Source organism: Rhincodon typus, chromosome 14 (genome assembly GCF_021869965.1).
Source record: "Rhincodon typus isolate 14 chromosome 14, sRhiTyp1.1, whole genome shotgun sequence".
Lineage (NCBI taxonomy): Eukaryota > Metazoa > Chordata > Chondrichthyes > Orectolobiformes > Rhincodontidae > Rhincodon > Rhincodon typus.
This window is the reverse complement of record NC_063345.1, coordinates 18,963,509-18,988,703: the sequence shown is the minus strand read 5'-3', so window position 1 is coordinate 18,988,703 and position 25,195 is coordinate 18,963,509. Positions and strand designations below refer to the sequence as shown.

At 41.7% G+C, this 25,195-nt stretch overlaps 1 protein-coding gene across 2 annotated transcripts in view; it reads right to left on the bottom strand.

The window, feature by feature from the left end:
- Positions 1-372: 372 nt before the first annotated feature.
- The window catches only part of LOC109936061 (sestrin-1-like), a 53,822-nt gene continuing 28,999 nt past the window's right edge, over positions 373-25,195 (bottom strand). For both annotated transcript variants that reach the window (XM_020534675.2, XM_048605403.1), the window contains exons 2-10: positions 17,612-17,677; positions 16,373-16,573; positions 13,631-13,813; positions 12,631-12,864; positions 10,413-10,557; positions 7,799-7,917; positions 5,763-5,953; positions 4,176-4,320; positions 373-2,279 (exon numbers count right to left, since the gene is read on the bottom strand). In XM_020534675.2, the coding sequence (XP_020390264.1) occupies positions 2,190-2,279; positions 4,176-4,320; positions 5,763-5,953; positions 7,799-7,917; positions 10,413-10,557; positions 12,631-12,864; positions 13,631-13,813; positions 16,373-16,573; positions 17,612-17,677 (1,374 nt within the window). In that variant the 3' untranslated portion in view covers positions 373-2,189. The remainder of the gene's footprint in view (positions 2,280-4,175; positions 4,321-5,762; positions 5,954-7,798; positions 7,918-10,412; positions 10,558-12,630; positions 12,865-13,630; positions 13,814-16,372; positions 16,574-17,611; positions 17,678-25,195) is intronic.

The window sequence follows — 25,195 nt, the reverse complement described above, 5'->3', positions numbered from 1 at the left end:
AAAATGTTTGCACCTTGAAGGAATATATAGATGTTGTGACCGATGTAACAGATCTTTAACGACTGTCCCTTGCGGATGTACACTCGTAGCTGTTAATGTATTTTTCCAAACCTAAGCCAACCAACTGGTGCCTCAGGCTTTCATAATTTCCCTCATTCAAATGTAATACCCTTCGTCAGATTGAACCACATCACTTTAAACCAGAAGTGTAAACTTCTATGAGATCACTGAAAGCATTTTTCATTGAGGGTAGAATACCTGGGTTTGGAGGTTGTGGTGGAGGATGTGTAGGAGTTAGAAAATTAACTTATGCACTCAGAAATCAGAAAAGCTAGAGAGAATTGCATAACTGACATCCTTTCTCCTCACAGCTTAAAAAAGTTTCTTTTTATTTTGGTGCAAATAAAATGCTACTGCAGAGCTTTGAAACTCTCAAGTTACATCAAAGACAACGACAGCAGCGACAGATATGTTGCAATTGCTCAGAGCTTTTCTTTATTCTTGGATTCCTAAGAAAATCCTTTGAAAAGAACAGAAAAGCACATGAGGCTTGTGAGATCGATGACTGAATGTCACTCCATTTTGGAACGAGAGCCAATCGCTAAACCATAGTCCCCACGTAAACATATTGCACAATTAGAACACACCATGTAAAAAGTTTCTAATCACGATGAAGGTGATGATCTAGATCGTGATCATAACAGGACTGTCTTGTTCCACACATCATCATCATCATCTGCCACAGGACCATTTGTTCCAAAATGGTGTCCATTTACAATATATTCCTCATTTTTTTTTTTACACAGTCACATTTATACCGCTAAAAAGGAAGAAAGAAAGTGTTATTTTAGTATTTTTAAACTGGTTATACCTAATGATAGACCAGCATCAACAATTTTTTTTTCTTTTTTTTAAAATTGGGGAGGGGTGTGTTTGGTTGCATGATAACAAGCAGAGAAACCAGACTTCATCTGGAGCCTAACATCAAATTGTAGTTTGACACAGCGACTACTCCCACAAGATACCAGCATATCTCATGTTTCTCCATCTGACAGTAAATGGAAAATAATGGTTTTCCTGCTGTCGCTTGTAGTGGCAAGGACCACATTACATGCAGAGTGAGCACCAGCTACAGTTGGAATTGTACAAGCCAATTACAAGTGATATACACTTTGTTTTCTCATTTTGTTCTCCTTCCTGCAAATATAACACTGTTACTGGCTAACATGTTAAAAATAATTAAACAAAATACAGTTCAACAGTGATCCAACTCCAGTTAAGTTCGGGTGACCAACCCAACAGCTTCCATGCTCATGCCAAGTTTTGAGACCTGTCTGAGACCCATAACAGGTGCACTTTTGTCCCCAATCATTGGCCAACATATTGAGGATCCTGTCACTGAACGATCAGTAGGATTAGGTAAGTCAACCATGCTTAGTTGGCACACTGCATTACGGCAGTGCATCCTTCTGTAACCACTCACTAGGATAGGGAAGAAAATTCACATGATTCATTTGTGCCTTTCTTGGGCAAGCTCAAGAAATGTTGAGTCTTTTTGGCTCACTGTCCTTCCTCTCCTCGCCTATTCAGTCACCCAATTCTTACGAAATTCACAGCTCATTGGCAAAGTTAACCTCCCCCCTCCCCACCCACACACACACGCACACAAGGCTTTGGATAAGTCATAAAACCAAAAGTAATATGGCAAGGATTTGGAAACGCCATTCCAATATGAAACAGACTCAACACGTGTCAAACATAGTATCTGTTATTACTATTCATAGCAAAAATAAGTCTTTCTTTTCCAAAAAAAAAAGGGGCTCATCTGTCCCAACATCAAGGCTTGAAAATATTCCGTACGTTGATGGTAGTTACGCAAACCACTGATGTGATAGCCTTTTGACTTCTGAAAATTTGTCGAGAGGTTGAAAATCCTCAAGTGAATACTTGGTGTTGAGGCATGAAACACTTTTGTGAAATTACATCACTCTCTGTACACACAGTCACAATGCTCGATTGTGTCACTGTCAATAATTGCACATTAACTGCCGCAGACACTGCGGCATGGTACCAGCTGCCCTACGATGCCTCCATCCAAGAAGACGTTCAAGTCTTTAAGCTTATGTTCAGTCTTTACTTTTAAAAAAAAAAGTCCTCTGCAGGTGAGGAGATCCTTCTTTATGATCTTCTTAAGAGATCATATAGTGGGTTATTGCATGCAGTGCATAGAGAAGCTCTGCCTGCATCCGAGCTTCCAGGATCAACAGATTCACACGAACCTGGAAAGAGAGAGATAGAGAGATATAAACAAGTATAAGTACCAATGTAATAACTTCTCTCTTCAGAAACCTGCAAATACAGCCTCAAATCAATAACAGTTAGTTACACAATTGAAAATTACAACCGCACTTGTATGCTGCAAGTTGAAAGTAAAATCCAAGATGCTGGAAAAGCACAGCAGGGCAGTCAGCAGCTAAAAGGAGAAGACAATACAGAAAGGACTGCTCAGTAGAACTGGTGGGGTTCTGTTGACGTGTTCCCCATCCCAACTCAAACCATTAACTTTTCTTCCCTTCCTGGTGTTGAGTACGGTTTGCTGTTGTAACTATTGTATAGTTATTGGTCTAGAATACAGTGATAAAATAATATCGTACAAATGCAATCAGCCAGCAAATTCAGTGCATTAACAGATGTGCTGCAACTTGTGAATCTCCAGAACTTGCTTTAGCCAAGTAACTTCTCACCCTTAGCTATCCCATCATCTTTAAGAACTTGCTGGATTCATACAACATTAAACTCACTGCAAAATGTTATGCCTAACAATTAATAATTGAGTAATGGATGAGCGTTACTCAAGACTGCAAAAAGCCAGCAGTAGTCTTCCAGAGGGATTGGTACTGGGATCCATGTTGTTCATAACTTACGTTCCATTTACTATTACAAATTTCTGATAACAACATGAATGTAAAGGTTGTGGCTCTTCTGCCTAGCAGGCGTAATTTCATAGAGGTTTTTTTGACTATGGAAAGGTTTGATAGGGTAGGCATCAAGAAAATACTTCCATTTGTGGGTGAAATCAAAATTCAAGGCCATAAGTATAAGATACAAGGAATTCATTTGAAATTTGATTACCCAAACAGCTCGCTATCACAAGAGGCAGATGTAGCAGATAAAGTGGATGCATTTAGGGGAGAAAATGGATAAGTAGATAGGGAAGAAAGGAATAAGATATGCTTAGATAAAAAGAAGTTAAAGGAATCTCATATGAAGCATAAATGTTGGCAGAAACCAGCTGAGCCTAATGACCTGTTTCCTAACTGTAAATTTGATGTGACGTAAATCTTTCTATGTTACTCAGGCACGTACAGGGATAGAGATGGGTACAGTTGAATAGTGGTTACATTGCTGCTGGACTAATATTGCAATAAAATGTGACTAACTCCCAGCATGATTTTCTGAAAACTTGAATTAACAGGAAAATCTGGAAGTAGAAGGCTATCATCAGTAAAAACAGTAATAAAACTGTTACAAATACAGGAATTGCTGGAAAAGCTCAGCAGGTCTAGCAGCATCTGTGAAGAGAAAATCAGAGTTAACGTTTTGGGTCCATTCTGAGGAGGGGTCACCAGACCTGAAAAGTTAACTCCGGCCTTTTCTTCACAGATGCTGCCAGACCTGCTGCACTTTTCCAGCAACTTCTGTTTTTGTTGCTGATTTACAGCATCCGCAGTTCTTTTGGTTTTTACTTAATAAAACTGTTCAGTTTTCTGAACTTAAGGTTGACTCTTAGCTGCCCCCAAAATAGTCCAGCAAGACATGATATGGCAATGCCTCATGACAAGGCAATATTCAAAAAAACGTCCAGCACCACCTTCTGAGGGCAACTATGAATGGGCAATAAAAGTGACCTTACCAGCAAAGCCCATATCCTAAGAATAAATTGGAAAGTGTACACATATCCCCACACCAGCACAATAGTGTTCAATCACAGTTTATATGAGTGCACATGTTGCATCTTCAGTCACATATAAACAGCGTAATGGTCTGAAGACGAAATGTACTGCACTAACACTGTCATCTGAATGAATGCGGTGATACATGTAGCTGGGGATTTAACAAAGTGTTACTAATTAATTAGAGGACCATTCTCTTTGTTTTTCTACAATCACACTTACCTTTTCTGAATATTTAAACTGCCTCCAGTATCTCTCAAACATCTGAGGCTTTGTTTTTTCTGGGTAGCAAGTCACAGTCTTCAAGTAAACCTTCAGATTCCTCTCCAAGAAAAGATTCACCTCACCGTAATCATAATCATCGTACCTGTTAATTGGAAGAGAAAACCTTTTCAGTGACTACAATCAATAATCTCCAGAACATCTGTATTAGTGGATTTATACAGACCATTTACATCACAGTTGTTTTTCTGCTGCACTACAATGTTTATTAGTTTTGTTAGATTGTATAGAGGTATTCAAATTCACATGAGTCCTGGGTAGAGTAGATAAGGAAGAACTGTGCTCCCATTCATGTAAGAAAAAGGTGGTACAGATTTATGGTAATTGGCGAAAGAAGGAATGATGAACAAGGAAAAAGGTTTTCATGCAATGAACGGTTAGAATCTTAAAAATTTTGCCTGAAGTGTGATGGATGCAGGTTTAATCAAGGCACTCAAGGGAATTAGATTATTCTCCGAATGAAAGAACATGCAGGGTCTCAGGGAGAATGTGAGTCAGTGATACTGGTAAATTAGAAAGCCAGCACCAAGACAAAGGCCAAAGGCCAAATGGCCTCCTCCTGTGCTGTAACCGTTACAGTGCTCTCACCCTTTGCAGGAGTTTATCAGTGGAGTTTAAACAGTGACAGCACTAGACAAGTTCCATAATGGTACAGGGGTAGATTCACACTCTGGTGTGAGCCTACGCATGAAGGTTTTGAGTTCAGTCCTTTCTCTGCTTTGAAGGGTGGTCTCAAATCTGTAGAACTATGAGACAGAGATGGGGAAAGTGCATAATCAAATATGATTCTTTACTCTGCTAAGCATCCAGTGACCATCACTATATTTGTGTGGATGCTGAAGATTACTTGCTAAGAATGGCTGGTGGGAAAGGGACTAACACTTGTGAAATGTATTCCACTTTGGGTCAGTATTTTGAAAAGAGGACAGAAAATATTTCAGCTATCCGACATCACTGTTTTATGAATTGTTATGGTCACAGAAAGAGAATCATAGAATCCCTATTGCTTAAAAAAAAAGGCCATTCAGCCCATTGAGTCCGCATTGACCCTCCGAGGAGCAGAACTACCCAGATCCAACCACTACCCTACGCCTGTAATCCTGTATTTCCCATGGCTAACCTATTTTCATGCGCAGATCCCTGGACAGTACAGGGTAAATATAGCATGGTCAATCCACCTAACCTGCACATCTTTGGTGAGAAGAAACCCACACAGACACAGGGAGAACATGTGAACTCCACACAGACAGTCACCCAAGGCAGGAAACAAACCAGGGTCCCTGGCACTGAGAGGCAGCAGTGCTAACCACTGAGCCATTGCGCCACCCCCTAACCACTAAGTCACTGTGCCATCCTGTGATCACAATCTTCAGCGATTTTATGCAGTCATTGATAAGAAATTATGATGGCTCACCTTTAAAATGCACTAAAAGGAGTTCTTATTTTCACTGAGAGTTTTTAAACTTTCCTGATAAACTTACACCCGTTTATTGAAAACAGTGTTGTACAAACAAAAGTCAGAGTTACCTAATACCAAACATGCAGTGGATGTAGTTCCAAATGCCCCTTTTGAGTGCTGAGAAATCGCAGCCCCGCTGTTTGGCCATGTTGCCATTCTTCAGGCTGTACACAGTGCGGAACTTTTCATCCAGAAGGTGGCCAATGTCTGAATACAGCCGGTTCACGAGTGAGAACCCATGGTCTTCCCAGGAATAGTCCTGTAGAAGGAACAGGAAGTGCAGCCTGTTTTTTTTAAACAGTTCATAGCGGCTAGCTGACCAACAGGAGGGCTGAGCAGAGGGACAATGGGAGTGATAGTGGTCACGTTTCATCACCGAGCTTTTAAGTAGGCTCTCTCATTGCACAAAATACCCTCTGTGTAACATCCTCCTGATAAACTCAAGTCATGACCATTCACTTATGCACAGTGGCTGTCATGGATAAACACCCAGCCGAGTGTTATTTTGAGATATCCTTCTCCCGTTGTCAATGTCAGCTCCACACCAACTTCTGAATTCATATTTTTTCTGCGTGAACCAACTAAGAGTCATGGCGAGAGTATGGGTTTCTTCTTTATTATGCAACTAATTATCATCAAACTAGGTCATCTACTTCCACAATTTAAGCCAGTCTGAATACCAAGCTTGAAACAGAGGTTTTTAGTTAGTCTCATAAAAGTTCACTAAAACAAGGTGTTATGCAAGATATGCTAGGGTGGATTGAGGATTGGCTTTCTAGCAGGAAACAGAGGATCAAGATAAATGGATTTTTGTCATGCTGGTAAATCCAAACACATGGACCGCGAGAAGGATCCATGCTGTGACCTTAATTACTTTCACTAGGATTGGCCAACCGTATTGTAAATAATGCGATTGAAATAAAGATGGATGAGCAAGCAGGACACAAAGGCCTGAGTTTCTGAATTTCTGCGGTGCATCTTGTAGATAGTACACACTGCTGCTACTGAGTGTCGGTGGTGGAGGAAGTGAATACTTGTGGATGTAGTGCCAATCAAGAGGGCTTCTTTGTCCTGTATGGTGTCAAGCTTCTTGAGTGTTTTTGAAGCTGCACCCATCCAGGCAAGTGGGGAGTATTCCACCACACTCCTGACTTGTGCCTTGTTCCTTATGGACAGGCTTTGGGGATTTACATTTTGGGGAATCAGGAGCTGAGTTACTTGTCACAGTATTTCTAGCCTCTGACCTGCTCTTGTTGCCACTGTGTTTACGTGACAAATCCAGTTCAGTTTCTTGCCAATGATAAGCCCCAGGATGTTGATAGTGGGGATTCAGTGATGCTAACACCACTGAATTTCAAGGGGTGGTGGTTAGATTTTCTCTTATTGGAGATGGTCATTGCTTGGCATTTGTGCGGCGCAAATGTTACTTGCCACTTGGCAGCCCAAGCCTGGATATTGCCCAGATCCTGTTGCATATGAACATGGACTGCTTCAGTATCTGAGGAGTCGCAAACGGTGCTGAACATTGTGCAATCATATGGAGGGAAGGTCATTGATGAAGCAGCTGAAGATTGTTGGATCTAGGACTCCTGCAGAGATGTCCTGCAGCTGAGACGACTGACCTTCAACAACCACGACCATCTTCCTATGTGTCAGGTATGACTCCAACCGGTGATAAGGTTACGGTTGCTTCCTCATGCTGCCATGATCTTACTTTTAGTTCTAACCCTCAAATCCAGTGACCGACTGTGTTAGTCAGTCCCACAACCTATCCCAGACTTTCAGCTCACATTGGGAAAGTATAACAAGTGGAGAACAAGATACAAGTAAGCAAAGAAATGAATTGAGCTAACTTCGGTGTCAGATTTGGTTAGCATCTCTCCCTCTCAACTTTATAAATCAGACTTAATTGCAATTCCGCAGCAGAGGTTGATTAAGGCAGCCTCAAAGTTAAGTATGGAGAATTTCTCCTCCTACCCCCTTTATTTTAAAAATGCCTCTATCTCATCATGGTGCAGGTTGCTTTAATATCAAATTTCCCACATGGGTACTCACAGCCTAAAGTACACTCATCCCTTGCCACATGCTACTGAAGAGATTATACCTGAGCCCGAAAAACAGGCAGTTGCTCTCCACTTCTTCTGGCGAACTCAGGGTAACCAAACTCAGGGTCTTCGACGTAACAGGACAAGTCAGGCATTGTGACAGGTTTATCTTCTAGAGCTGTGTAATCAAAGGGTAAAAATGTCAGAGACAAAGAACAAAGAAACTTACAGCACAGGAACAGGCTCTTCGGCCCTCCAAGCCTGCGCTGATCCAGATCCTCTATGTAAACCTGTCGCCTATTTTCCAAGGATCTGTATCCCTCTGCTCCCTGTCCATTCATGTATCTGTCTAGATACGTCTTAAATGACGCTATCGTGTCCGCCTCTACCACCTCCGCTGGCAGGCACCCACCACCCTCTGCGTAAAGAACTTTCCATGCATATCTCCCTTAAACTTTTCCTCTCTCACCTTGAAATCGTGACCCCTAGTAATGGAGTACCCCACTCTGGGGAAAAAGCTTCTTGCTATCCACCTAGTCTATACCTCTCATGATCTTGTAGACTTCAATCAGGTCCCCCCTCAACCTCCGTCTTTCTAATGTAAATAATCTTAATCTACTCAACCTCTCTTCATAGCTAGCGCCCTCCATACCAGGCAACATCCTGGTGAACCTCCTCTGCACCCTCTCCAAAGCATCCACATCCTTATGGTAATGTGGCGACCAGAACTGTACGCAGTATTCCAAATGTGGTTGAACCAAAGTCCTATACAACTGTAACATGACCTGCCAACTCTTGTACTCAATACCCCATCCGATGAATGAAAGCATGCCGTATGCCTTCTTGACCACTCTATCCACCTGCGTTGCCACCTTCAGAGTACGATGGACCTGAACACCCAGATCTCTCTGTGCATCAATTTTCCCCAGGGCTTTTCCATTTACTGTATAGTTCGTTCTTGAATTGGATCTTCCAAAATGCATCACCTCGCATTTGCCTGGATTGAACTCCATCTGCCATTTCTCCGCCCAACTCTCCAATCTATCTATATTCTGCTGCATTCTCCGACAGTCCCCTTCACTATCTGCTACTCCACCAATCTTAGTGTCATCTGCAACTTGCTAATCAGACCATCTATACCTTCCTCCAGATCATTTATGTATATCACAAACAACCGTGGTCCCAACACGGATCCCTGTGGAACACCACTGGTCACAGTTCTCCATTTTGAGAAACTCCCTTCCACTACAACTCTCTGTCTCCTGTTGCCCAGCCAGTTCTCTATCCATCTAGCTAGTACACCCTGGACGCCATGCAACTTCACTTTCTCCATCAGCCTACAATGGGGAACCTTATCAAACGCCTTACTGAAGTCCATGTATATGACATCTACAGCCCTTCCCTCATCCATCAACTCTGTCACTTCCTCAAAGAATTCTATCAAGTTGGTAAGACATGACCTTCCCTGCACAAAACCATGTTGCCTATCACTAATAAGCCCATTTTCTTCCAAATGTAAATAGATCCTATCCCTCAGTATCTTCTCCAGCAGCTTCCCCACCACTGACGTCAGGCTCACCAGTCTATAATTTCCTGGATTATCCTTGCTACCCTTCTTAAACAAGGGGACAACATGAGCAATTCTCTAGTCCTCCGGGACCTCACCAGTGCTCAAGGATGCTGCAAAGATATCTGTTAAGGCCCCAGCTATTTCCTCTCTCGCATCCCTCAGAAACCTGGGATAGATCCCATCCGGACCTGGCGACTTGTCCACCCTAATGCCTTTTAGAATACCCCCTCCTTATGCTGACTTGACCTAGAGTAATCAAACATCTATCCCTAACCTCAACATCCGTCATGTCCCTCTCCTCAGTGAATACCGATGCAAAGATCAAAAAGACGGGAGATTAAAAAGCCATCATAAAGGAACCACCCACATCCTTTTATTGCATTTTGGTTCTCTGTCTCCTATTCCCAATTCCTTGTACTGATTCCACTAATTCTATGAATGAGTAACAGTGTGACCTGTTCCAAGGCTTTTACCATCCCTACTCTTGCATTGAATATTTATACGACATTGCTTGGTTGCTCCATCACGATTCTCCCATGGATTCCCCCTTCTTTTATAACAGCTTTAGAGGGGTTGAGATGTGAAGCCCAGTCACAGAGAGTGAATGTAGATACCACCATTTTGTGATGCTGTACTCTGGATTTCCAAGTCATTTTTGCATCCCATACCAATTGTTCCACATCATCTAAGGAATGCACATGCCAAAAAGGAAAGCCTTATCCTTACGGAGACAATGTTTGGCAGGTAGACATATTTTTGAGGTAGGAAACTATTGTCAGGATGAAATATAAACCAGAGTGAATTAAATAATTAGTTTGAAATTTTGTATTGTATTGTGTCGCCATAGTCTTACCAGACTGTAGGGCTGTTCTCTCAGCGAGAGAGAGAGAGAGAGAACTGGTGGTGATTTAACCTGAGGGCCACCATACCTCAGGCAAGGGGAAAGGTGAAAGAGAGAGTCCTTCATGGTAACTTCGGCCAGTGATGGGAATTGAACCCATGCTGTTGACATCAGTGCTTCACAAACCAAACATCCAGCCAACTGAGGTAAACCAACCCCTTAACTACACAAATAAAAAGCCAGTTGAAGGAAATCTGCTTACCTCTGGTTGGTGGACTTGTGTCTTTTTCTGTCTCTAACCCAATCCATATTTCGTCCCTCAGCATCTCTTCTTCATTCTCTTTCTCAGCTTGAAATTTCTGAATCCTATCTGCCAAATATTCGGAATCACTGGAATAATCCACTGACTGAAGAAATCAAAATAAAACTGGATGAAAGGTCATCAATCTGAAATGTTAATTCTGTTTTGTTCTCCACAGATGATACCAGACCAGTTGAGTATCTTATGTTTTTATTAGTTTTGGTGTTTCATTGGCCCTCCCCCAAGAATATCACACTTGATTCGCACATATCTGAATTAAAGTCCTCCTTATGCAGTGAGGTTAAGACACTCGGAAACCAACTCATCTTCTCTCTTAACAACTTGACGAAAGAGAGACCAGAACTTTCAAACCCCTCTCAACTCAAGTATGGTACTGAGCCACAAAACCCCACAACATATGCAGAAATCCAGCTACCAAAGCCAGGAAACAAAGTCTTTTCTTTCTCCACTTCGCAAGCCTCCACAAACTAACCAATATTTACATTTCTCCCTTGAACCGTTTCAGTCATTATGTAGATTCAATCCAAAGCACTATTCTGGGTTTAATCTTCCAAATGTTGAGAATGAATAAGTTTATATATGATGAATGGGGCAGGACTCTTGTGGTACAGACATAGTGTCTCTACCTTTGAACCAGGAGGTATCTGCAGTTTTCCAATCCTTTGGGACTTTTCCAGAATCTAAGAATTCTTGCAAGATTACGACCAGTCCATCCACCATGTCTATACAGACATTTCCTTTAGTATCCTAAGATGCATCCCGTCGGGTCCGGGGGACTTAATCACCCTTAGCCCCATCAATTTCCCTAATACTTTCTCTCTCATGAAAGTTAATGGTATTTAATTCCTCACCTCTTTTTTTGCCTCTTGATTACTTTGTATTTTCGGAATGCTATTAGTGTCTTCTACCACGAGGACTGATGCAAAGTATTTATTGAACTCTGCTGCCATTTCCTGATTCCCCATTATGATTTCCCTAGCCTTGTCCTCCAAGGGACCTATTTCACTTTGGCCTTTCTCTTCCTTTTTATGTATTGATATTACTTGCAAGTTTATCCTCAGGATTTATTTCCTCCCTCTGTGTTAGTTTTTTGGTCATCTGTTGTTGTTTTTTAAAATTTGCCCGATCTTTTGGCTTGCCACTAATCTTTGTCGCATTGTATGTTTTTCTTTCAATTTGAGGCTAGTTTTAACTTCCTGGGTTAATCATGGTTGGCTTATTCCCTTCCCAGAATCCTTTTTCAGTAGAATACATCTTTATTCTGAGCCATGAACTATTTTCTTAATTGTTTGCGATTATTCTTCAACTATCTTTGCTGCTAAACCCATTTCTTGATCCACTCCAATTAGCTCTGTTGACATTTTATTGCAGTTACCCTTATTTAAGTTTTTCTGTTGTCTTTGACCCAAGTTGCTCTCTTTCAAATTCAATGTTAAATTTTACTTTGTTACAATCACCATTTTCTTTTTTACTCTGAGATAATTTGTTAAACCTGTCTCTAAATATTGCCAAATCCAAAAGAGCCTGATCCCTGGTTGGATCTTGTTCTAGGAAACTGTCTTGAATACATTATGAATTCTTTCACATGGCTTCCTCTGCCAATTTGACTTTCCCAATCTGCACGAAGATTAAAGTAACTCCACATTAGTGTCCAGCCCTTCTTACATGCCCGCTTGGTCATTTGGATGTGATACCTTTTACTCTGGCAACAGTCAATATCCAGAGAAGAGTAACGTGATTGTTCTGTTTGGGATTGCTGCTGCTTTCCATCTACATACGTACACACCAATTAATGTAAATCAATTTTTCCAAAATGGTTTACACATTTACTGATAATTTAGCTACTATACCAGCAGTGAAAGAAGATGGCTTATCCACTTAAGTCAGAAGGATCCCAATAGTTCTGTGAAATATTACTGATACAACCACTGCCCACTCAATTCTCATGGTTTAATCAAAGTTCACTTAAAAAAAAGTGCTTCTGAAATGGTCCTCTACTGTAATGGGCTATAATTGCAATTCACTATCACCTCAGGGTATCTTCTTGTATGAAGTTAACCAGGGCTCTCTGCACCACTACCATAGCTCACTATGCAACCTAACATTACCCCTCCACCAGCCCGCCAAACACACACGTCATCACCAAGATATTGCTTACCCTTCGCCTGCGATGCGCCAGTGAGGGGTCCGGGATGTTACCATTTCCATTCGTTGTGTCTCCCTGGTTGTTAATCGATGATGGCCTTAAGACGTGGCCACCCTCATGTCCTCCCTCAGCACTTATTCCACAGCCAAATACAAAACTCGCCAGCGAGTGATAATGAGCCAGCAGCACAACACCATGTACCAGCTCTGCCAGTGACCAACAATGCTCTCCAGTTTTCAGCAAGTTCTAGATAGACGGAAAATGCAAAGTTTTAAGAAAAGTGGGCGAATAATAATATCTTGATTTGATTTCTTCTCTTGCTTTACGTATTTCATTGCACAGTTCGTATGTTCCTTTGTCCCTTTGGAGAGGGCGAACACCCAGGCTTATACTAACATTATTCTGAACTGATCCCAATTAGGCTGGGTAAGAGCCATCAGGGCATAGATTTTTGATCAGATCTGCTCTGTGCATTAACATTTGGTTGGTCCTCCTTCCACAAGGGGGTTTTGATAGAGTGAAAAAGAAGAAATTGTTTTCACTGGCAGGAGGTTCGGCAATCAGAGGCTCAAATAGTAACTGAGAAAAGAACCAGGGAAATGATGAGTTTTGTTTCTTATGAAGCAGTATGTTTGTTATTGAATACACTGAAAGTAGGGCAGAAGCAGATTCAATATTAACTTTTAAAATGAAAGTAAACTTGAAAATAAGAAAAGCAAGGTTGTGGAAAAGAGCAGTGTTGTGGGTCCGGTTTGGTAGCTCTTTCAAAGAACAAGCACAGGCTCAATGGGCCAAATGTTCTCTTTCTGCAATGAATGACTCAATGAAAGCAAAACAAAAACAACCTGAAATACACAAAGCAAAACTGATCAAAATTTCCTTGCTGCTTTAAGTTTACCACTTTATTTGTGTCAAAATTAACATGTCACTGGGGAAATCCAAACATTTAGGATGTGGTTGAACGGTAACTCAGCCAGATGGTATGTATGGTTCACAGAAGGATGCAACTCACCTCAATGTGTTGCTTGGTGATGAGCCAGGGCCTGTGTGCCAGGATCTTGTTGATCTCATTGAGGTTCCTCAGTCTCTGAGGGATACAGTCAAGCCCCTGCAACCACTGTGGGTCACCGCCCACCTGCAAAAACTGATTAATGTGAACTTCAACCAAATAGGAGGACTGGTGTCGGGCTGCCGCCTAGAATGTGTGTGACAGAGAGAGAGAGAGATTTAATAAAAAAGTTCAATATTAGACACCGACGTCAGTGAACTGAACAACATTCCTCATTGGGTTGGTGCACGAAATTCGATGCTACTGAGGCAAAGAAGTGCAAGGAATAGGAGCAAGAATAGGCCATTTGGCCCTTCTAATCTGCTCTATCATTCAATAGGATTATGGCTGATCTTTCGATCGGAAAATGTTTGAACTTCCCATAGTTCCTCAACCACTTGTGCGTAGTATTTGAAGGTTGCTGGCATCATGAAATCGAACCCCAGCAAGAGTAACGGAACTCAGGATAGGCTGAGATTAAATTTTGAAGAAAATCTGATTCTCAAACAGCACTGACCCTGTCACCCAGGAAAGATGGAACAAAGCTGTAACACTATACTCAGCAACCGCTTTACATTATGTAATGGTGCAGACAGCACTTGGTTCAAGATGATGTAACTCCTGGAATTTAGTCAGTTTTCTGTCTTTAAAGCAAAGTCAAAATTAATTTAAAAATGAATGATGAGAGGCATTCACACCAAGTCTTTTAAACAATTAGCACTTTTTTTTGTATTCAATCTCTGAGCATTGTGTAAAAATGGGGAATGCAGGAGCTGGATTAATATCCGTGGAGGTTTTTGTTGAGGCAAGGTACTGCTGAAGTGAGGCATTTGAGGCTAACATCACAAAGGAGCTGATGTTGGTGAAGGTGTAGTCATCAACAAAGTAATCTTTGTCCTTGCTCATTCCCAATTTCCATGATCTCTTCCAGTCCTTCTGACCCTCTGAGAAATTGGTGTTCATCCAATTCTGGTCTCTTGCTCATCCTCAATGTTAATTACACTGTCATTGACAAACACCAGCTGTCACAGGCTTTTTGAAGCACATCGCTAAGCCTCCCTGTCTCTCCCCTCGATTATTCCTATATTTCCAGACAGTTTTTTTCAGTCACCTGTCCAAAGATCTTAGTCTGAAACTATGGTTGACAATAATTCTGTGAAGTGCCCTGAGATATTTAACTATATTAGGAATGCTTGTATAAATGCTGTTGCTGCTGAGTGTTATGGGTTGAAAATATTTAGATATAATTCAGTTATCAACACAAAGCTGGCTGAATTAAGCTACTGAAGTGAACATAAAGAGGCTGCTGGCAAAGAATTTGGGGGAAGACATCACCCATATTTAGTGAAGTGTTCGATCCTCCCTCACAATCACTATCATGGAGATTGCTTACGTTGCACTACCTCTCGTTCATTTAGCTCCCTCAAGTTGTTACTTTAATCCACAGCAGTCCATAAGCACACTTTAACAAAAATAATCAAAATATTAATTAGAAGTGACGAGAATTTCCCCAAATGAAAAATAAAAGCCCCTCCTTGCCTGCAAGTTGTACGAATGTGATATGCAGGATATAGGGAAATAGCACAGACAAAAATTCCCTTAAACCCCCTGGGATCAAAATAAATGCTACAGGAAGATATTGTCACTTTAGTGTGGTGTTCAGTCTGCAACTGACACTGCAGCTAACATCTAGTACCTCCACTTTTCAGGGAGTTCAGACAGAAAGACATGAAAGCAAGAATTCAATGAAAGGTTTATGACAAGGGCTGTGAAAGGTGGTCTCATATGGTTAAGCAAGCTTTAAGTGCATATTGTTGTGTTAGATTATTGTGCTATTCCAGCTCAGACAGAAGCTGATGCATGTCACGATCAGACAGACAATCACAAGGAGGCATTGCTGCTTCAGTGAGCATTCTGTTCTGAAAGGTCCATTTGTTTCATGTGGATGATTGAGAGAATTTTCTGCTATAGAGAAACAAACACCTGGTGTAGAGGATGTCTCAATCTTAAAATTCTCATTTTTGTGTTCAAATACTTCCATGTCCTTGCTCATTCCCAATTTCCATGATCTCGTCCAGTCCTTCCGACCCTCTAAGAAATCGGTGTTCCTCCAATTCTGGTCTCTTGCTTGTTCTCAATTTTAATTACACTGTCACTGACAAACTCCAGCTGTCGCAGAATTTTGAAGCACATCGCTAAGCCTCCCTGTCTCTCCCCTCGATTATTGCTAGATTTTTGGACAGTTTTTTTAGTCACCTGTCCAAAGATCTTAGTCTGAAACTATGTTTGGCAATAATTGTGTGAAGTGCCCGGAGATGTTTAACTATACCAGGAATGCTTGTATAAATGCTGCTGCCGCTGAGTGTTACGGGTTGAAAATATTCAGATACAATGCAGCAAAATAAAGGCAAAAAGAGATGAAAGCAAGTCATTAGCCCTCATAAGTTCACCTCCAACAAAGGGTGATATGCTCCCATCCCAAGTGTCCCTGAGGGTCAGTCAGGTCTGCAATCATCAACTGAACACAACAACCCGCTCCAACTGGAGCTATGATGGGGAAATATGCTTCACTAGTAGCAGCTTTTCTGAACACCCTTCTCTCCTGTGCGGAAAGGTCAAAATCTGAAATGTGTTCAAGTTGATGCCGTGCTCTGTTGGTTAAAGCCACATTTCTAAAGCTTTGCAGAAAAGGCACAGTGACATTACCATGATGGCGATGTAGTGTCGGTAGTGGAAGGGAAGAGGTCCGTCCATATGCAGCAAGTAGTGTTGGGTTTTCAGGAATGATTCCAGGTACTGAGGGTGGCATCCCATGAGTTGCACAACTCCGTCCAGACAGCTCCTGCTGCCCAGTGCTTTCACAAACAACAGGTGAGTCCGCTCATTGTCTGCACCCATCTTGTTGATCTGACATTAAAAACAACACCAAGCAGAAAAGTCAGTCAAATTCCATTTACCTCAGACAGACCAGTTGGCTATTAAGTTTATCAATCCAAAAAGCTCCATGTACATCATCCTGCTCCCAAGTGTGGAAACACATGTGAGTTCAGATTTTAAATACATCCCCAACCCGTTATATTTGCCCGCTGAGCTAGACTAGGTCCCAACACTGGTGGAAAGCACCAAGTGGAGTAACGGTTGCTTTCCTAGGGGTGGGAACAGCTTGGAAAGAAGAATCACTTATTCTGCCATCACTATTCTAGTAGCTAGTTGCAAAGTAACACAAGCAAAATTGTTTAAGTGGAGCATCATGCATTTACTCCTGGCTAATGTCCATGACAAGTCCTGCTGAAAAATAAATAAAAAAATGTCTACAATCAAAGAAGTATTGGAAGAAGAAATTTAAAACCTTGAAAATGACTGATTGCTCTAGAAACCTCTTTTCAAAACTTCTCAAGAGTAAACTGAGCTAAGCAAACTACAAAAGCCCCAGGTTCTTTCTAGGCTGGGACAGCAATATGGGTCATTGTATTTGTAATTGATCTTGGGAATTGAAAAATTAATCAGGCAGGACTCCTGTTGCTGATTTTTAACTGGTGACCTACTGGACTTCAGGACGACAGAACTGAGTCGACAGTGGTGTACCTCTGTTTGAACATCCTGTACAGTTTATCAAGATTCATACGTGCAATATGACAGTGGTTGAGATACTAGTAGGCAGATGTCGTTTGTGGACCTGTGTATTAAAGCTGCACTTGCAGAAGTGAATCAGAGCTAACTGGAAGGAATGAAACAGCTACACTGTTATGGAACTAGTGTTATGATCACAGGTATATGATAATAAAGGAGAAAAGGCACACACCTGCCCTACAGGATTTCCCCATTATGCACTCTCGGCATATTGTAGCGTGTATCCTTAAAATGAACCTATGCAACTTCTTTTTTCATTGAACTGGCTCATTTCCAAAATTCATTTCCAGCAAACAGAATTAATTTGAACATTACCTCATGCTCTGGTATCAATGGATTTTGTCCATTGGTACATGGTCTAGGGACCCTGCCTGCCCGTTCCTGGAAGAGAATCAGAAGAACACGTTACCAAAGATTACACTAGATTGACGTACTATTCAACTACCTTTCAAAGCTCCTTTCTCATCCAGGGAAGTCTCAGTCGATTTGCTCTTATATTTTATTGTAGTATATTTAGATATTTGGTTGAAATGTCAAGGTCCAACAGGCAGAACATTAACAAAGTTTAAAGAACACGGAACAGGAGGTCAGCAAGTGACCATTAAACAACGCTAAGTTTGCCTTTAAACCCCTTCGAGATTCTGGGAGGAAAAAGAGCGTAATGAAAGTGAGAGTTGAAAGGCTTATAGATACTGTGGCTGGTTTAGTTAAAGCACCAGGCAGACTGCTAAGTCTCAATTTTAGCAGCATGTGGATGTAGGGAAGTGGTAGAACTCACAGCAGTGAGTTGGAGAGATTTTGAAGAAGCAAGAGAGGCAAGTCCAATTCAACACTAACTCGTAAACATTAAATTAAACATTAAAAAAAAGTGGAAATTTTGCAACAGAGAGACAAAGGTTCCCAGGAGAAGTTGCAAGGAATCGATATCTCTGGAAACACTGACCTGGAACTCGCTGCTTGTATGTGAATTTTGAATCATTCACTTTCAATGAGAATCGGCTTAAAAGGGACATCTTACTGCTAGAAATTTAACTTGTACTCTTCAACCACACAGATTTAAGACAAAAAAAACTGGGAAAAACCCAGGAGAGAAGTGAGAATTCAAAAACAAAGAAAAAGTAGTCCTTTAAACCTACCTCTTTGACCCAACTTTGGTCACCTGTCCTAATATCTCTTTGTGGCTTGATTCATTGCATTGCTGTGAAGCAACATGGGACATTTCACGACATTAAAGACACTACATAAATGCAATTTGTTAGGTACGGGGAAAATGCATGATGACAAGATCAGGTTCTACAATAATACCCTTCATGACGAAATAAAACAAGGGTCAGTTTTAGCTAATAACAAGAATGATGTACTGATGGATATTCATCTACTCTGGAACCTTACCAATATAGGAGGCAGTGCCTACAAACAAATCAGTCTAACAATTGTGCAGCAGGCAAAGCTGTATAAAATTCTGGCACCAAAAAGCTCTACAGTAAACACAAGACTGACGAGGAGGTTTCAAATAACCCAGGACACAGTAATGCATGTCCAGCTCATACAGTAATGTTCTTCAAATATGTGCCTATGGAGTGAAACGTGGAATAGCAGTTCTGCTCGTATCTAGGTCGTGTCAACACAACACTGAAGTGATAATCTGTGTATTCTGAACTTCATCTATCACATTACATGACGGTGTAGCTGGGCAGAGAAGCACGAAAGGCAAAAAGAAACACACAGCTGAGAGTAGCACAGGGAGAAGCAAAGGCAGAGAACAGGAAAAAAAAACAGAGAAGCAAAGAGACAGAGTTTGAGAGAAGACACGTGGGAAAGAAATAAGTACCAGCACAGAAAAAAAAACAGGAAGAAAAAGAAGGCAAACAGAAAATGGAGTGAGACAGATTCTTGATCAGGGGAATCAAGGGTTACAGGAAGGGGCAGGGAAGTGGGTATGAAGAATGTTGGATCAGCCTGTACGGCAGAACAGGCTTAAGGGGCCGAATGGTCTACTCTTGTACCTATCTTGCAATCTTATCGTCTCTGACTTCTGGGTCTGATCATTTCAGTATTTTGGATGGCACGGAGGCTCAGTGGTTAGCACTTCTGCCTCATAGCACCAGGGACCCTGGTTCGATTCTACCCTTGGCCGACTGTCTGTGTGGAGTTTGCACATTCTCCCCGTGTCTGCATGGGTTTCCTCCAGGTGCTCCGGTTTCCTCCCCAGTCCAAAGACGTGCAGGTTAGGTGGATTGGCCATGCTAAATTGCCCAGGGATGTTTAGGTTAGCTGAGTTAGACATGTGAAATGCAGGGGTAGGGGAATGGGTCTGGGTGGGATACTCTGGAGGGGCAGTGTGGACTTGTTGGGCCGAATGGCCTGTTTCCACGCTGTAGGGATACTATGATTCTGTAGGAGGCAGGAAGCAACAGAATGAGGGGTTGATACTCAAAGCCAGAAATAGAAAAATGAAAAGTAGAGAGAAAAAAAAGGTATAAATATGCAAACAGCATTAAAGGGAAAGAGGGAAATCAAACAACAAAATGGTGTCAAAGAAACTGACAATAAATGTTGGTCACAACAAAGTGATTATTAAATGGGCAAAAGGTCAATAACACACTGGAAAAATTAGGGCAACATTTTGAAGGAGTTTGGTGTGGTTTTCAAGTGTCTGCTGCCTCAATTATGTCCATTGTAGCCTCTGGCAAAGTGTGCATTACAGCTGCCTCAAAGTAACTGCACAACATGTTTCAGAATAGATTAATATCTTCTTGCACACAGTTTTGGTAAACTCCCTTTAATGCTGTAAGTGGGGTTACAATTCAAGAAGTTGTGCTCACAAGAGGCAGTAATGATTGCTGTGGAGTTTGGAAGAAGTTACAACAGCTACACTCCCACTCTAATAGGCCTTTGGTCTCACTGAGAGGTCACAGCAGTTCTTGAGCCTTGAAATGGAGTCACAGTGAGAACAAATTTGGAAAGCACTGCTCTAAGAAGTTGGCCACGAGAAGAACTCTTGAAAATAATTTACAGTATGAATCTAACGATCAAATATCAAATAGACAGTACTTGTCTATGTCTATAAATGCTACAAAGGTCCACTACGTTAATGCAATTACATGACTTCTGACACTGAAGTTCCTGGGTTCGTCTTGCAAACAGACATAAATGACGATTCAGCACAAAAACTATTGACATTTGACCTGACTGAAACAGTGCTTAATGTAGCCATGACACTCTCACAATCCCTACTCCACTCCAAAATACTCCAAACTAGCTTTTAAGTCATCCTCCTCACACAAACTCCCAACCATATTCCCCAGTAAACTGTCAAGTAATGGAACAATTTTCCAATTTCAAGAACCCGACATCGGTAACATTGACTTTCCAATCAGTTTCACCACAGTTAGATGCAGAAATGTCTTCAACAAGATGTCTCAATGTTGTGGAAAACGATGGCATTAATGTCGGAAAGACGGATATAAAACACTTCTCCTTTTGCCTACCATATTGGTAAGGTCATCACATTTCCAGCTGTACGCGCACACCCCGCCTCCTGGCTCACCAAACTAGCACCTGTGTAGAGTCTGAAAAATGTGGTTCTAATTCAGGTCAGGTTCAAATCTCTGACCCAAAAACAGTGCTTCATTGCCATCTGCAGAAATGCAAATCTCACGACAGCACAGTGATTGGTTTTTCCTCTTCCCACATCAACCATCACTGAAGTCAAAGTAAAGCTGTTAATTTTGTACCATTTGACAGATAGCTTTGTGCTGTGGGCTCATGCCCACTTGCACTTAGGGTCCCATTGGGGCTCTTGAGTAGGAGTTACTGTTGAGGTTCAATGCTTCGTTCACATTATATCTGAGGTGTACTATAACTGACGCAGGCAGTTGCCTAGGTTCTAAGGCGCCTGAAATGGCAAAGTGTTCCATTTCCACAGCACTGACATCCCCTACTTAATGAGCACGGAAACTTTCTACAGAGAATAACTTTAAAGCGTTGATCAAAATTCCGCTGCATAACTTATTCCACGAGCGTCCAATCCAATGCAACTGGTTGAAAAGCCGATACCAACATCATAGTGTAAGAGTGGTCTAGTCTCATCCAAACAATGTTTATTTAATGCCACAGTATACTAAGGTACTTTACAACGAGCAACTCTGGATGAAGAAATATAGCCCATGTCAGATTAAACAGTTCATCACCTTGGCCCCAGACCAAGTTTCAGACTGCAGCTGGCAGTTTCCTTACACTCCTTTACAGTTTGAGAGGAAGCTGTTCTTGGGTTCCTCTATTGAGGAGTTTTATTTAAATATTAAAACTTTCTCCTGTCATAGAGAAACAGAAGTTAACTCTTTCTTTCCTACCGTGAACAAAGAAAACCATATGTTGTTCTCAAGATGTGGGATACATACACTCTCCCATGCTTGAAACTCACTGTCACATTTCAAGATTTGTTTCTTTTCAGACCATTGTCTCATTTAAATCTTATGCTAAAAAAAAAATTGGGTTTTACAAAATGAAAGTGGATTTCCATTGTTTAAGGAGGGCCACAGAAACATTCCAGATGTGTACTAAAGTCGGACACTAACAGCATTATCAAGGACTAACGGAAACAATAGGGAAATTGTTATCTCATCCCAAGGGCTCCCAATAAATATTCATACTGTGGGCGAAGAGAGAGGCGAATGGAATGTTGTTGTTTGTCAAATAAAGAATTTGCGTCTATACAGTACCTTTTACAACCTTGGGATATCCCAAAGTACTTTACAATCAATATAGTATTTGTTGAAGAACGCGCAAAAAAATGTTGTAATTTCAGAGACACAACAAATATCTTGTACACAACATAGTCCCATATATAGTTAAAGTAAAATGGCACATAATTTGCTTTTTTTTAAAAATGACCCCGGCTGAGGGAGAAATATTAGGCAGAACTCCAAGGAGAACTCCCTGCTCTTCTTTGAATAGTTCTTTGGGATAATTCTCATCAACCTGAGACAGCATACGGAGCCTTGCACGAACAGTTCCATGATAAAACACTTCAATTATGAGGAGTGATTGGAAATGTTGGGACTACTCTTCTTGCTGAGGAGGAGGCTAAAGAGGAGATTTGACGGATGTTTTCAAAATCATGAGGGGTATGGACAGAGTGGATAGGGAGAAATTGCTCCCGCTCATTAACAGAGTGAGGACCAGGCAGCACAGTTTTCAATGACGTGTACAAGAAGCAAAGGCGAGGTAAGAAAAACAAAACTTCTTTCACGCAGTGAGTGGTTACGCTCGGGAATGCACTGCCTGGAAGTGTGGTGGAGGCAGGTTCAACTAAAGATATTCAAGAGGGCATCAGATGATTATTTAATAGAAGCAATCAACAGGGTTACAGGGAAAAAGCAGGAGATTGGCACAAAGTTACAATACTCGAGATCCAGTGCAGGCACAACGGGCCAAATGGCTTCCTTCTGCACTGTATCAGTTCCGTGATTCTGTCTCAGAAGAAAGATAATATGTTCAACAGCAAGGCCCTCCCTCAATGTCACGCTTGAGTGTGAGCCTCGATGACATTACTTATGTTCCTGCTGTAGGATCTTCTGAATCAAGAGACAGGATGATAGTTCCTGATCAGTAGTTAACCCTGATTGAAGTATACACAGACCTAGTTTCAAAAAAGGTGTGGTAATAGGCTTGATTAGCAGTTGTTCTGGCCAATCCCAGAGGTCAGGGACCAAGTTCCAATTTTCAGCAGGGATATTGGTGGCACGGTGGTACAGTGATTAGCACTGCTGCCTCACAGCGCCAGCAACCTGGGTTCAATTCCAGCCTTGGGTGACTGTCTGTGTGGAGATTGTATGTTCTCCCCGTGTCTGCGTGGGTTTCCACCGGGTGCTCCTGTTTCCTCCAACAGTCCAAAGATGTGCAAGTTGGATGGACTGGCCATGCTGAACTGCCCTGTATTGTCCAAGCATATGCAGGATAGGTGGTTTAGCCATGGTAAATGTGGGGTTGTGGTGATAGAGTTTGGGGGTTGGTGGCGGAGAGCTGGGCTCGGGTGGGATGCTATTCAGAGGGTCAGTGTGCACCTGATGGGCTGAATAGCCTCTTTCCGCACTATAAGGATTCTATGATTCTGTAATAAACAAGACGCAAACGTGAGTAGCCTGAAAAAGCTTTGTTGGAAAACAGGCAATGAAGTGCTAAACATAACAGAGGCAAGTTAGAAGCCCACTTCAAGTCAAACAAGCTAGAAAAGTGAGCTAGTGGAGCATATTTATTATTTATATTTATTGCACAAGTTTTACCAATTGAATTGTGTGATTAACTGTTTCTTTGTATGTTCAATATACTGCAAATGAAAGCAGCTTAACATCTTAAATAAAACCTTCTTTCACCCATTGGTAAACTCAATCTGCCAAGGAGGTTTATCAAACACAAGCAAAAAGTCACTAATGGCTGGTCCAAATTACAAGCAGATGCTATTGTTACAATCTAGTGGCACAGTATGAAATTTTCACACAGCTGTTAGTTTTCACTGGAATCACAATGTAATTTTCTGATGCAACACTTAAGACAATGACACCGTCCTTCTTGAAGAAAGCCCAACAGATACAAATTAAATTCAGATCACAAGCTTTCTAGAAGGTGGTCTCTATGCCCAGTCTTTAGATACAGCCCATCGAATATGCTCTGTTAATCAATGAGACTGTGGCTGATCTGATAATTTTCAACTCCACTTTCCTGCCTTTTCCCCATAACCCTCAATTCCCTTACTGATAGACAGATCTTCAATCTCAGCCTTGAACATACTTAATGACCAGCCTCTGTGGTAAAGAATTTTACTGACTCACTACCCTCCAAGAAAAATTCTTCCCCATCTGGCTTGGCTGATGACACTTTACTTTGAGTTTATGACTTCTGGTCCTAAACTCTCCCACAAGAAGAAGCAACCTCTCAGCATCTACCCTGTCATGCCTCCCACCCCCTCCCCCACCAAGAATCTTGTATACTTTGTTAAGATATCCCTCATGGCTGAAGGACTAACCAACATTTATAAAAATGTACTTCTGATCTTCAGCAGAATTTTGAGATTTTTTTTCTTTCCTCTTCCTGCAGCTACTTTAATGGCACGTGCAGCACTAATGGATGCCACCTAAGGATAATAGAGTTGATGGGAGTTCACTGCTGCCCAGCTAAGAGATGTCCATTGTTTTTAATTCAATCAGGGGCATGGGCATCACTAGCTATGCCAGCATTTAATGCCTATCCCCAATGGAAAAGGTGGTGAGCTGTCTACTTCAACTACTGATGGTCATTTGGTGGAGGGACTCCTTCAGTGCTGTCAGGGAGACAGTTCCAGGATTTTGACTCAGTGACACTGAGGAACAGTGATATATCTCCATGTCGGATTGGTGAGTGGCTTGGAAGGGAAATTGCAGGTGATGTTCCCATATTTCTGCTGCTCTTGTTCTTCTAAATGGGAGTGGTCATGGGTTTGGAAGGTGCAGTCTAAGGAGTGTTGGTGAATTTCTGCACAGCATCTTGTACGTGGTCCATGTACTGCTGCGATAGAGGAAGTGAATGTTTCCACCAGTTATAACAAAAACAAAGTTGCTGGAAAAGCTCAGCAGGTCTGGCAGCATCTGTGGAGGAGAAAACAGAGTTAACGTTTCAGGTCCGGTGACCCTTCCTCAGAACTTTCCACCAGTTATGTCAGAGTCAACACCAGTTTGCATAAAATCTTTATTCAGGTGAATGGGTTCACCAGAAGTAGAAAGCCAAACTCCACTCATGGTGGCTCAGTGGTTAGCACTGCTGCCTCACAGCGCCAGGGACCCGGGTTCGATTCCACCCTCGGGCGACTGTCTGTGTGGAGTTTGCACATTCTCCCCGTGTCTGCGTGGGTTTCCTCCGAGT